Genomic DNA, 14,660 nt, shown 5'->3' with positions numbered 1-14,660 from the left:
CCCCCCTTTTTATTATTTTACTTTCCAAGGAAGTCATTGACCAAACAATAGTAATAACAGGTTGAAGTTAAGTCTAGACTATTTTCCTCGTGGGAACGATCCCAACCTCACTAGTTGGGTTATTTACTTGACACGACCGCTTTACTTCTTATTTGAGAAGTAAGTTTGAGCGTATCAAATTTTGGCGTCGCTGCCGGGGATTATAACTTTTAGATTAACTTGAAGTTATTACTATAGTTTAGTTGATATTTTCTTGATTTTACTTTGTTTTATTGTTTTTGATTTTTTTAGAACTATCTTCCTTGTATGCCAAATACACAGAGAGGAAGAGAACCCCTGTTTCCCTACGATCACGAGTTAGAGCGTACACTGTGCAATATGAATCGAAAGTTGGGAATAAATGATAATGATCCGAACAAGAACATCCCAGCTCCGGTTGATGTTCATGGTCAGATGTTACCCGATGCTCCGGGTGAACACCAACAGAGGGGACAAATCCCATTCCACGGCCCCAAGCATAGTACAGAGGCTATGATAACATAGCAGACTCAGATGGGCCACTTGTTTTGCCTCCTCTACCCACAGGCCACACTTTTGTGGTAATTAGTAGCCTGATGCAAATTCTTATTGCCAGAGGTTTGTTTTCAGGGCTACCTTCTGAAGATCCACATGCCAATATAGCTAAGGTAAGGGCAGTGTGTAAAAGTTGTGTAGGGAGGCCTGATTTGGATTTAGATGTAATAGGTCTCAGAGTGTTCCCTCTCTCGATAACGGGAGTGGCTTCTGTGTGGTTCACTGAGCTCCCATACTACTCAATCTTCACTTGGAACCAACTAAGGGATGTCTTCTTAGCACGCTACTATCCGGTCTCCAAGAAACTAAACCACAAAGACAGTGAACAACTTTGTGGCACTACCAGGAGAGTCAGTTCGTAGTTCTTGGGATAGATTCACCTCATTCTTGAGAAGTGTTCCAAATCACCGTATAGATGATGAGTCACGGAAGGAATACTTCTATCGGGGACAGGATGATAAAAATAAAGCGGTGTTGGACACTATAGGAGGTGGATCTTATGGGGAGTGTCCTTATGCTGAAATCGCTAAAAAATTAGAGAAAATCTCCCGTAATAACAAATCTTGGAGTAGTAAGAAGTCAGATACAGGGAGAAACACCTTCGCAATGTAGTCCACTCACAACCCAGTCACAGATGAGATTTGTGAAGAAATGGCTCATATGAGAACTGAGCTTGGGTTTGTACTAAAACTTGTCACTAGGGTGCAGAAAAGATAAATGCAGTCAACTACTTGGCTAAACCACCACCTCCTAATGATGAATGCTATTATGCGGAGGACACTTATGCAGTAAATGAGCAGATGGGGGGTTTCCGACCAAGCGCCCAAAGCTCAAATCAGGATAATTGGCGCAAAGGTCAAGAGAAACAAGGTCGGAACTATGGTAATTACAATCGTGAGGGTCATTATGTCCGAGATGGAAACTACAACCGCGACAACAACTTTAACAGGGGTAACTATGCTAATAGAAATGACAAGAATGGGCCCTATGTCCCTTCTCAAAATCGTGAAGTTACTCCTAGGGATGGTGGAGATAGTATGGTGCAAGTTGAGGATATGTTGCACAAAATGATGAGGAGGTTCGATGCTAGTGATGAGCACATTAAAGAGTTAAGGGGTGATTTAGCTTGTATTGGGCAAAAAGTTGATACACATGCAATTTCAATTAAAAAGATCGAATTGCAAATGGCCCAAATATCTGCAACAGTGACCCACCTATGCCATCTACTGAGGTAAATGTGAGAAAGGATAATGATAATGTGGTAAAGGGTAGTGGTGAAGCAGAGGAAAGTAATGGAAAAGATGCAGAAGTACCTATCAAGGTAATTCCCATGCCTAGGCAACCACCACCCTTCCCTAAGAGATTAGTGAAAAAGACAAAGGATGGTAAATATCGGCGTTTCATAACAATGTTGAAGCAGCTTTCTATCAATGTCCCTTTGGTAGAAGCTCTAGAACAAATACCCAGTTATGCCAAATTTATGAAAGATCTGGTCACCAAGAAAAGATCAGTCACTTTCGAGGATGAAGATAGACTGCAGCATTGTAGTGCTATTGCTACCAGATCCCTCGTACAAAAGAAAGAAGATCCTGGTGCGTTCACTATTCCTTGTACAGTTGGGTCATTACATTTTGTGAAAGCATTATGTGATCCGGGGGCAAGCATAAATCTCCTGCCCCTCTCAATTTATAAGAAATTGGGTTTGGGGGATCCAAAACCCACTGCGATGCGGCTACTAATGGCTGATCAGAAAGTGAAACGGCCTATAGGGATACTCCATGATGTGCTAGTAAATGTGGAGTCATTCATCTTTCCATCTGATTTTTGTATTCTTGATTGTGAGGTCGATTTTGAAGTGCCTGTTATTCTTGGGAGGCCATTCCTTGCTACAGGTTGAGCATTAGTTGATATGGAGAAGGGACAGATGACATTTCGGTTGAATAATGAAGAAGCGACCTTCAATATTTGTAGGACAAATTAGGCAGAGTGGTGAGCTCCAATCGGTATCTGCCATATCCACAAGGAAAAGATGAAGAAGGAGAATGAACAAAAAAATGCCAAACAAGAGTTTATGGTTGGGGATTTGGTGCTTGTAGACAGTTCTGGGTCGCCTTGTCTTCCAGGCAAGCTCAAGTCCAAATGGATTGGCCCTTTCTTGATTATCCAAGTATTCCCTCATGGAGCAGTTGAGTTAAAAGTCAAGGGGGAGTGCGGTTTAAGATGAATAGAGAACGAATAAAACTCTATTTTCGGCATAAAGCATCGGGGAATGAAGTTATAGAGGCATACCATCTTGATGAAGTCTAAGTAATCAAAGGTCCCTAGTTGTGCCGCGGTATTAAATCAGGCTCTTGTTGGGAGGCAACCCAATACTTATAGTCCTTTTAGTAATGGTAGCATTTTTCTACTAATGGGTTTTTAAATTTGCAAGCACATTACCAGGAAATTCTGCAGAAAATTACTCTGCAGCAGTCACTAACGGATACATTGACGGACTGTTTCGCATGCGACAGACCGTCGTATGCCTCCGTCGTACTAGGTACTTCTTTCTGTTATTTTCAAACTTGGGCAAACACGACGGAACCAATGATGGGTCGTCACAACTGCGACGGACTGTCATCGGGGAACCGTCGCGTGATTAATGAGTCGCACCCGACCCGACCCGGCTAGAGTCTTTTTCAAAATTAGACTGTTTAAACTCCCCAACCCCTCATTTCACCCCCATTCCTTCATTATTCCTCCCACTACTCTCTCTTTTTCAACTTCCACAATCTATTCCTCTATCAACCACCGATCATTGCTCCCCCACAATTCTCCAAAACCCTAAAAGTGTTAATCTACTAGTTGGAGCTACTGCTGTGGGTGTCTGCCTGACCACCGAGTACTTGGTCATTTGTTTTTATCCAATTCTAAGGTACGTGTTTCTAATTTCTACTCATTTATCTTGCATTTTTGTTTATTAGTTAGTATTAGCTTAGTTCTTAGTCATATGTTGTTTCTTTTATACGATTCTGTCTAACCTAGGTTAAAAATGTTCGAAATTGCCATGTTTCCAACCCTAGACAAGGTGCTTTTGCATTGCTAGTTTCCTAGGTAGTTGGGTTAGACAAATGTAGGTCCAAAACACTACAAGTTTGATGTGGGTTCATCGGGGTTTCATGGGGTACCCCCAGTTCTGTCACTGACATACCGAACGAGACCCCGATAACGGACCGTCGTACCCACGATGGACCGTTGTAGGGTCCGTTCCAAAAACCCTAGCACCCTGTCCAAACAGACACTTGTGACGAAACGTTGTCTTCATGACGGTCCGACCTGCACAACCGTTCTGGTTGTCAGAGACCCTATTTCTAAGGGTCTCTCACTTTTTCTAAGTTTCCTGCAACGGACACATGTGATGGACCGTCATAACCACGACGGTCCGTACGGCATGACTATCATGACAGTCTGAGACCCCTCTCCTAAGGGTCTCCATATTTTTTTCAAATGTCCCACGACGGACACCTACGACGGACCGTCGTATTAGCTATGGTCCGTCTTGCACATACCATCATACTAGTCAGAGACTCTCCTTCAGGGTTCTCCATATATACGTAGCCTAAGTACAACCCGAAGGACCCCATGACGGTCTGTCATAGTCACGACGAGCCGTCACTAGGCCCGTCGTGTGTCCCTGTTAGCATAGTATTGACATACTATTTTAATTGTTTTTGTTGTTTTGCTTGTCTGATTTACCACTTCTCATACTAATATTGATCCGTTACAGGTACTATCTACTATGGCACCCAAGCAAGACCGAATCTACGTACGTGGGTGATCGAAGTCTTTCGCCCCGTCTGCCTGCATGGTCATTGACTCGGATGATGAGCGTGACCCCGAGTATGTGCCCCCGAGCACTTCCACCCCTTCCCGTGCTGCACGTGCTCCCAGATCCACACCCAAAAAGGTGGCATCCAGCGTAGTCACTTCCTCCTAGTCTGATGAGGAGCGCACACTGACCGGCACACCGTCTGGGTCAGCCACAAATGAAGAAGGAGCGTCTGGCTCCTTAGGAGTATCATGGTCCGTGGAAGCCTCCGGCTATGGTGAGGTTCCCGCACCCGCCACCGCTGCAGCGTCAGCCTCGTCTGATGAGGCTGACAGTTCAGAATCTACATCAGGCTCACCTGCTCAGGTCCCCACCGTAGCCACTGACCAGCCCAACTGGTGGTGTGTCGACGGGCAATTTCAAGTCTACTCCGACGCTAAGTTCCTGACTGATAAAGGAGTGATGACTCGAAAACTCACCTTGGAGCAGCGAGTCCTTATAGGGAGTCTCCCGATGATGCCTGAGATCCAAAATCTCTTCAACAGGCATCGCTTGGAGTGGACAACATGTCCGTTGGGACGTTACAGTGAAGAAATGGTCTGAGAGTTCTACACACCCTACGTAGCGACTCTCCGATCACAGATAGATAGGCGGGCTTCCCTTGCTAAACAGGCACCACAGGAGCTGGTCCGAGTACGGGGCGTACAGGTTGACATTTCCCTGCCTGCCATCCGCCGGTTTCTATACGGCAAGGGTGTTGATGCTACTCGGACCCCTCTCACTGCCGAGTTTGACTACCATAGGCAGATAGTTAAAGATGGCTAGTTCCTGCGCGAGCCATCACTGTGAGAGACCACCATGAGGTGGATGGCCCTGCACCTGTCAGTTGATGTAGAGGGTACCGACTGGGTGACTTAGCAAAAGGGGGCCATCAAGAAGGCTAACCTCACTTTCACGGCGAAGTTCTTGTAGCTGCTTGTCCGTCACTACCTTTCCCCCACACCTGCTGATAATATCAGTACATGGGATCGAGCAGTGTTAATGGCAGCGATGATAGCCGGGTTCGAGGTGGATTTCGCGTGGCTTCTATAGGAAGTCATGCACGAGAGGGCATTCACGGTCTCTACTACTTACCCGTTCCCATGTATGATCTTTACTCTCTGCAGGTCCGCAGGTGTGCCTATATGGCACGTAGATCAGGTCAAGACCCCGCAGGGCAATGTTGACATCGACCTCATCCGAGAAGAGGCCAATGAGTTTGCTCCACGCAGAGGGCCCCGTCCAGAGCTGCCCCCACTTGTTGATGATCTTGATGATACAGTAGCCCAGGCCTGCAAGGCTACACAGGTGGCGTACACTAACACTACCCCCGTCGAGTCTATCCCGGGTAGTAGCACTGCCCCGAGCTCCTCTCGCACAGCCCCTCTACCAGTACTGGTCCCGCTTGCTAGGGTCTAAAATTAGAGGCACAAATGGATACACTTCTGCATCATATCCAGTCGCGGATGCAGAAGTCTATTACTGAGTCAGAAGAGCGCCTAGAGCGGAAAATGGTACAGTATACATAGTGAAAGATAGCTGAGGTTAACCAGCGCTTGGACGCCTTTGAATTGAGGGTGCTAGCACGACCAGCCCCTCCGGTGGATGTGTCGACTCTTCAGGCTGCAGTTTACAGTCTTCGTGCAGATATCGACACGATCTTAGAGGATAGTGTACCGGAGTCTGAGGCCCCTTCTGTCGAGCCTGCTGAGGACACAGTGCTAGCGGCCCTATTTGCCACCTCAAAGATTCCACCACCTCCCCCTCAAGAGCATGCGAAGAGGCATAGGGGTCGAGCAGAGGACGAGGTGCGAGCACGGAAGAAGGAGCACCGAGAGATAGAGGCTGCAAGGAGAGCCTCACTTGCTGAGGAGGAGGCGCACCAGATGAGAGCATCAACGTTAGCGGCTGGGGCGTCTAGCTCCCGAACTGTGGAGATAGCAGGAGGCACTAATGATAGTGCGGTTGTTGCTGAGGACACTACTGAGGGTGTCCAGATTACAGAGGACGTGGGTTCTGGGAACCGGACTCACCAGCTTGCTGATCAACGGTGCTTTGTGCCACAAGTTTGCTTTACCTACCACTCTAGTATTTAAATTTTTGTGCATTGGGGACAATTGCGTGTTTTTTTGTTGTGGGTGGGGTAAATGGAAAGTGAGTGTTAGGGTAAAGTCTGAGTAGCCCAATTCACTATCCTATTTTGGGGTTTTCTTGCCTGTGTTCTTTTCCCCAAAAGACTGATTATTTTTTCTATTGAACCGTCATGTCTATATCTTTTGTACATAGTTTAATTCTGAAGCATGATGGCTAAAATGATATCCTGATAAACTGGAAAATGATACATGACTAGGCATAGTAATTGATAATTGTGTGGCTCTAAGCATGACATAGAGTTACACCATTGCATTACCCTAAGTCTTAAATTCGAACTAGGTGTCTGATAATCTGGTATAGTGATGAGATGTCAAGTGAGTGTGAGGAAGATTTGAATAGTCCACTATTGGTACTGAGCTAGAACTTGCCTGCGTTAGTCCTGCTAAAAGTAAGCTGTAATAGACAATTAGGAAACAATCATAGACCCTTATTAAATATAGCCCATCTTTAGCCTAAATATAAGAAAACCAAATGAAATTTATCCTTCTTTGATCCAAATGATCTGAGCTTAAAATAGACCTTTCTTTTTCACCCCAACTGATCTTTTTTGGGAACAATGTGTTGGCCCTGGTCCCTCCTTGGACATGTGCACCTCAGCTTATGCCAAAAGCATAAGTTGAGGATGGCTTATGCTGTAAATAAACAACCTTCATTATGGCCCTGACCCAACTTTGGGTATTGTGTACCTTGACTCATGGCAAAGCCATGAGTTGAGGGTGGCTATTATGAGGAATGCTCTAGAAAGTGAGGTTGAAAGAACAAAGAGAGAGAAAGAACAAAAGTAAAGTGACTCAAGAATTAGTTGAAAGAAAAGTAAAGAAAAAGAAAAATATACAAGAAATACAAGCAAGAAAAGAAGAGAGTCACTTACACAAATGAAGAAAGAAGAGAAAATAGCAAGGTGAAAGATATGAGAAACTGACCAAGATAAAATGATAGAAAGTGGAAGGTTTATCCGATATGTCAAGGAGGGTAAAAAGTCACTAAAGTATACCTAAATATACCCTACCTGACCCTGAACCTATGTTACAAGCCAAGAAAGTCCTATCGTAATCCTAAGGGTTATATAGCGAAGTTAAGGTAGTGAAAATAAGGGCAAGCTTATGGCAATAGGTATGAATGAGTGTGACTTTGTTCTGAGAGCGAGTGTTGAAAATTAATCCTTATACTCAAACCGAAATCAATGTGTGAAAAATGAAGATTTTGTTTTAAAGTGAGGACACTAGTTGCAATACCAAAATTGTTAGCACCTCGGTGATAAATAAGAGGATAGGTGTTAGTGCATGGTGAGTCTGTGTCATGTTCCAATCCCACATAATTCAAGCCTAATAGTGATAGAATGCATAGATTTGATGAGATTAATCAGGATTGATAGCCAAATAATTGCAAAGGATAAAACATGGATACTATTGTACAAAGATTTTGTATTGAGTCATAGTGCGTCGCTTGAGGACAAACAACGAATTTAAGTTGAGGGTGTTGATATACCGTGGTTTCACAGTATTATTAATACTTTTTACTTAAGCTTAGTGTGTCCAAAAGCCTTTTTGTGCTAATTTTTATATAAGTTTCTTTTTATTCTGCAGGAAATCTGTCCAAAGCTGAATGCGGAGATTTTGAGCGAAGAAATGCAGAAGAGACCACCTACGGAGCTTATGATGGTCCATCATTGTTGTGATGGTCCGTAGGTGGCAGCATAGTGCAGTTGCTGAAGGAAGATGGGGAAGTCTGACCAAGTGTGGGGTTACGAAGCTTGTGACGGTCCGTCGTGTCTATGATGGTCCGTCCTGCAGGTTCATCATGAAATTCAGAGAAGTGATCCCAGTACCCATATTCCAAGAGTTGAAGTGTTTTGAAACGAAGGCCCTCGACGGACCTTTGTGCCTATGACGGTCCGTCATACTTGCTGTCGAGGTTAATGAAGAGAGCAGCAGAAGAAATTGTATAAGTATGGGACGAAGAAGTCCTTGACGGTCCGTCGTGACCACGACAATCCGTCGCGAGGTCCGTTGACCCAGCCGCTTTTTGACAAATTTCTAGGAAATAGAGTCCTTTTTAAAGTAGGTTTTTATTTTTTTAGAAATAGTTTGAAAAACCTCGTTTTTGAGGTTAGAGTCTATTAGGTTAGACTCTGAATTGTTAGACATCATATTATTAGACTCTTTGTATTAGTGTTAGACTTTTGATTATCATTGATTGTTGATGATTTGTGGTGATTAATCAAGCAAACTTTTGGATTTTACTCTTTCTCATTGAAGTAAGTACATGAATTCTTATTTAATATATTTGAATATTGTGATTATAACTATGAGTAACTAAACTCCATAACTAGGGTTGTGGGAACCATAGGCAAATAATGAGATAAAACCTAACTAAAATAAAATTTCTAGAATAGTGTCTTGTATGTATTAATAATTCTTTTGCTTAGAAGTCTTTTTAATGGATGGCCAACGTTAGAACTCGCCTTAATGCTACTTGCCGGACCAAGAAGGTAGATAATAGGAAAAGAATTATTAACATTGATTTAGTGTATACTATCTAATAGGCTAGTATTGATTGGTATGAGGTAATAACTTAGTTAAATATCGTATACAATGCTTAATATGAGGTAAAGATAAGGGTTAGGAAAGAAACACACGTAGCCAAACCAAGGTGCGGAGTGAGATTTTCTAGATGCCGGACCAAGGATTTAGGAATACATAACTTATCACTTTGCATGCAAGATACTAGGAAAGAATTGTTATAGATAGAATTATCAAGTTATGAACCTGTGGGGAACACGTAAACCCTAGTTACTTTGACTATTTGATTAAAATCCAACTTTCAAAGCTGTTAAGTGTCTCTTTTAATTTTGTTAGTTATTTTCACTCATTTAGAAATAGAAACCCCCCTTTTTATTGTTTTACTTTCCAAGGAAGTCATTGACCAAACAATAGTAATAATAGGTACCACTCAGGGATGTGTCGTTATGGCTCCACTAGTTGCTAAAAGTGTAGCCAGAACGATCATTTTATGTGAGAGAGTCCAAATAAGAAGTTGGGAAGTGGTATTGGGGGCAATAGAGAAAAGTCTTCTTCTGTTTCTCTACCAAGCAGAGCTGCATCTAGAGGATCTACTTAAGGGGAAGGTAGAGGAGGAAACCGTTTTTATTCTATCACTAGTCGGTAAGAGCAAAAGGATTCTCCAGATGTCACTTGTATGATAAAAGTTTTTTACTTTGTGTTTATGCTTTGCTAGATTCTTGAGTGAGTTTATCCTTTTTAACTCTGTATATTGCGATGAATTTTAATATTCTTCCTGGAAACACAGTGAGGCCTTCCGTGTTTCTACACCTGTTGGTGAGTCTATTCTAGTAGAGAGAGTCTATTGTAATTGTACCATTTTGGCCAATCACAAGAGCACCATGGTTAATTTAGTTGAGTTAGACATGGTATATTTTGATGTTATTCTTGGTATAGACTGACTTCATGCCCGTTATGCCTCAAGTTATTGTAAAACTCGAGTTGTCAAGTACAAGTTTCCAAATGAGCCAATCTTAGAGTGGAAAAGTAGTTCAGTAGTTCCTAAGGGTCATTTTATTTTGTACCTTAAGTCAAATAAGCTATTTTCCAAGGGGTGTGTATATCACTTAATCCGAATTAATGACTCTAGTGTTGAAATACCTCCTATTCAATCAGTGCCAGTTGTAAAAAAGTTTCCAGATGATCTTCTCGGAGTTCCTCTTGAGAGATAAGTAGACTTCGGTAAAGATATTCTTCTCGATGATCATCCTATATTTATTATGCCATATAGAATGGCACCAACATATTTAAAAAAGTTGAAGAAGTTGTTGAAAGATCTCCCAGAGAAATATTTTATTCGACCAAGTGTCTCACCTTGGGGTGCTTCAGTCTTATTTTTGAGAATGAATGATAGTTCCCTTAGGATATGCATAGATTATCGTCAGTTGAACTAGGTTACCATAACAAACAAGTATCCTCTTTGGAGAATAGATGATCTTTTCGATAAAATTTAGGGAGCCACTTGTTTCTCTAAGATATACCTCATATCTGGCTACCATCAATTAAGAATAAGGGAATGTAATATTCCAAAGACAGCTTTCAAAACTCGTTATGGTCACTATGAGTTTTTGGTCATGTCCCTCGATTAAACCAATGCGCCTGCAGCGTTCATAGACCTTATGAATAGAGTATTGAAGCCTTATAGAGATGTTTGTTATCGTGTTAATTGATGACATACTAATCTATCCGAGGAATGAGGAACATCATACTATTAATCTCACAATAGTTCTTCGATCTCTAAATGATAGAGAGTTGTAAGCCGAATTCTCTAGCTGTGAGTTTTGACATTATTACGCCACATTGTTTTCGGTGAGGGAACTAAAGTTGATACCCAGAAATTAGATGCAGTGTAGAATTGGCCTAGACCCACATCTCCAACCGAAATTCAGAGTTTGTTAGGTTTGGATGGTTATTATCAAAGGTTTGTAGTGGGGTTCTCATCTATTTCATCCCCTTTGACCAAGTTAACTCCGAAAGTAGTGAAGTTTAAGACCTTTCAAAAATTAGTATTGACATCACCAGAGGGTACGAAAGGCTTTGCTGCATATTGTGATGCGTCCATAGTTGGTTTATATTGTGTGTTAATGCAAAATGACAAGGTTATAGGTTTTGTCTCCAGTTGAAAGTTCGTGAGAAGATCTCCCAACCCATGATCTAGAGTTTTTTTTTTGTTGAATAACCCTTGGATGGGTAGGGGCTGAGCAACACCCCCAGGCTTTATCATTAATAACAAAAACAAAATACAAGGAGGGGGGCATAAAACCTTACCTCCACACCTAAGGTGGTTTGGAATCAACTTCCAAAAAAGGATGTCGACTCCTCCCCGTACAATGACGATGAAATCCACTACTAATATCCTAGAGAGAGGACTCCTCTCATTACAAAAAATTATCTAGAAAACGTAAATTAGGGAGACTCTCCCTTTACAAGGGAGAATGTAAAACTACCTAGGCCCTATTCAAAGTAGCTATACTATTTGAGTATAGCCAAGTTGCAAAGGTAAATGCATCAAGGGGGTTCAAAAATCTTCTTAGTCTTCTTTCTTCTAAAACTCGGCATATTCATAAGGTCCATTCGATAGTAAGCTTGAGCTTCTTTGGGCATTTGATTGTTGTTGAAATACAATTGAGGACCTGTTGTACCATGGCTGTGTTTGGAGAGTGAATCTGCTGTCCAATTTGCTTCTCTAAAGATATGCTCGCATTTGAATTTATGAGCTCGCTGGATGAGTTGTTGGATTTTCTCAAGTTGATTTGAAACACTCCAGTGATGTGTTGTTTTCTTGGTTATCCATTGCACAACTATTTGAGAATCCACCTCAAGTATAATATTTCTATAGTCTAAATCTATCGCCCATGACAGTCCGAACTGTGCAGCCTCCATTTCTGCTTGGTTGTTTGATCCTTCGCCAAGGGATGTTGCAAATGCCAGCACTAGTCTGCCTTCTGTGTCCCTGAGTATACCTCCAGCTCCAATCTTCCCGGGGTTATTGATTGCGCTCCCATCTGTATTAATCTTAATCCACTCTTCCGGAGGTCTGTTCCATGCTACCTTGCACACTTTGATGTCATGTTTGCATTTTTCACTTGTTTGGTATAGCGCTGTCCAGTTTGAAGGCCATTTAATATGTGGGAATGTATTTTGCAGCATCTTGAAGGTGTCCTTGTAGATTGCATATTTGACTCTGCTAATGTTAGTTGCTTTTCCTCCATATTTGCAGGCACACCTATTCTTCCATAAGTTCCAACAAACGAAGGTTGGAGTGGCTTGTAGAAGGAGTTGATGTCCTGCATTTGTTGCTGTAGCAGACCACCACTGTCGCAGCCTCGCCTGCAGTGATGGTTGCTCCTCCTTCAGCCCTGCACTTGCTGAAAAGAAGCTCCACACTCTACCTGCAAATTGTCCTGAATTGAAGGTATGTTCTATGCTATCCAGCCCTGCTCTATCAACACAACAAAAACAAGGTGATGGCTCAATGCCAAAGTTAGCCAACTTTTCATTAGTTGGGAGTTTACCTTTTAAGGCCCTCCATAAAAGAAAAGAAGATTTAAACGGAATGGATTTATGCCATCTAGAGTTGGTTCCCTTAATATTTGATTTGAAAATATGACATCACTACCTTTATGATGTTCATGCAGATGTATTTACTGATCACAAGAGTCTTCAATATGTGTTTAGTAAGATAGAACTTAATCTCAGATAGAGGAGGTGGTTGGAATTACTCAAGGATATGATATATGTATTCTATATCATTTAGGTAAGGCTAATGTTGTTATTGATGCCTTGAGTAGATTATTTGTGGGTATTACTGCCCATGTTGAGGAACAGAAGAAAGAAATAGTAAAAGATGTGCATAGGTTGCATGGTAGGGAGTTTGCCTAATGGACTCCACTAAAGGAGTAGTCGTTGATACACCGTGGTTTCACGGTATTATTAATGTTTTTTCCTTAAGTTTAGTGTGTCCAAAAGCCTTTTTGTGCTAATTTTTATATAAGTTTCTCCTTATTTGCAGGAAATCTGTCCAAAGATGAATGCGGAGGTTTTTGAGCGAAAAAATGCAGAAGAGACCACCTACGGAGCTTGTGACGGTCCGTAGGTGGCAGCGTAGTGCAGCTGCTGAAGGAAGATGGGGAAGTTTTACAAAGTGTGGGGTTACAGAAAACGTGACGGACCATCGTAGCCATGACGGTCCGTCCTGCAGGTTCGTCATGAAGATCAGAGAAGTAGCCCAAGTACCCATATTCAAAGAGTTTAAGTGTTTTGGAACAGAAACCCTCGACGGACCGTTGTGCTCGCAACGATCCGTCAGACCTGCCGTCGAGGGTAATGAAGAGAGCAGCATAAGAAATTTTATCATGTATGGGACGATGGAGTCCATGACGGTCCGTCATGACCACGACGATCTGTCGCGATGTCCGTCGATCCAGCCGCGTTTTTGATAGATTTCTAGCAAATAGAGTCCTTGTTTAATTAGGCTTTTATTTGCTATAAATAGTTCGAAAAAAACCTCATTTTTGAGGTTAGACTAGGTATTATTAGGTTAGATTGTGTATTATTAGATTAGACTCTGGACCATTGTTAGAGTTTTGAATATTGTGAGACCCTTGATTATTTTGTAGACTCTTTGAAAGATTATTGATTATCTTGAAAATTTTATCAATGATTGTTGGTGACTTTTGCTGATTAATCAAGTGAACTTTCGGATTTTACTCTTTCTCATTGAAGTAAGTACATGAATTCTTATATCATATATTTGAATATTGTGATTATGACTATGGGTAACTAAACTCCATAACTAGGGTTGTGGGAACCATAGGCAAATAATGAGATAAAACCTATCTAAAATAACAATTCTAGAATAGTATCTTGCATGTATTGATAGTTCTTTTGCATAGAAGTCTATTTAACGGATGGCCAATGTTAGAACTCGCCTTAATGCTACTTGTCGGACCAAGGAGGTAGATAATAGGAAAAGAATTATCAACATAGATTTAGTATATACTATCAAATAGGCTAGTATTGATTTGTACGAGGTAATAACTTAGTCAAATATCCAAGACGATGCTTAATATGAGGTAAAGATAAGGGTTAGGATAGCAACACACGTAGCCGGACCAAGGTGCGGAGTGACATTTTCTAGATGTCGGACCAAAGATTTAGAAATACATAACTTATCACTTTGCATGCAAGATACTAGGAAAGAATTGTTATAGTTAGACTTATCAAGTTATGAACCTGTGGGGAACACGTAAACCCTAGTTACTTTGACTAATTGATTAAACTCCAACATTTTTTAACTGTTAATTGTCTCCTTTTATTTCGCTAGTTATTTTCATTTATTTAGGAATAGAAACCCCTTTTTGTAATTTTTGCTTTCCAAGGAAGTAATTGACTGAAAATAGTAGTAATAAATTGAAGTTAAGTCCAAACTATTTTCCTCGTGGGAACGATCCCAACCTCACAAGTTGGGTTATTTACTTGACAAGACCGCTTTACTTCTTATTTGAGAATTAAGTTTGAGCGTA

The 14,660-nt window shown here is 41.6% G+C and overlaps 1 protein-coding gene across 1 annotated transcript; it reads right to left on the bottom strand.

Annotated features, from left to right (window-relative positions):
• Positions 1 to 11,643: 11,643 nt before the first annotated feature.
• On the bottom strand, positions 11,644 to 12,667 carry LOC101246838 (uncharacterized). The gene is made up of 2 exons (XM_004243118.1): positions 12,651 to 12,667; positions 11,644 to 12,577 (listed from the first exon to the last, which is right to left on the bottom strand). The coding sequence occupies exons 1-2, from the start codon at positions 12,665 to 12,667 to the stop codon at positions 11,644 to 11,646; spliced, it is 951 nt and encodes a 316-aa protein (XP_004243166.1).
• Positions 12,668 to 14,660: the final 1,993 nt, after the last annotated feature.

The sequence above is a fragment of the Solanum lycopersicum genome, chromosome 7, assembly GCF_036512215.1.
Source record: "Solanum lycopersicum chromosome 7, SLM_r2.1".
Classification (NCBI taxonomy): Eukaryota; Viridiplantae; Streptophyta; class Magnoliopsida; order Solanales; family Solanaceae; genus Solanum; species Solanum lycopersicum.
The sequence above is the reverse complement of the archived record's forward strand: the minus strand, read 5'-3'. Positions and strand labels throughout refer to the sequence as shown.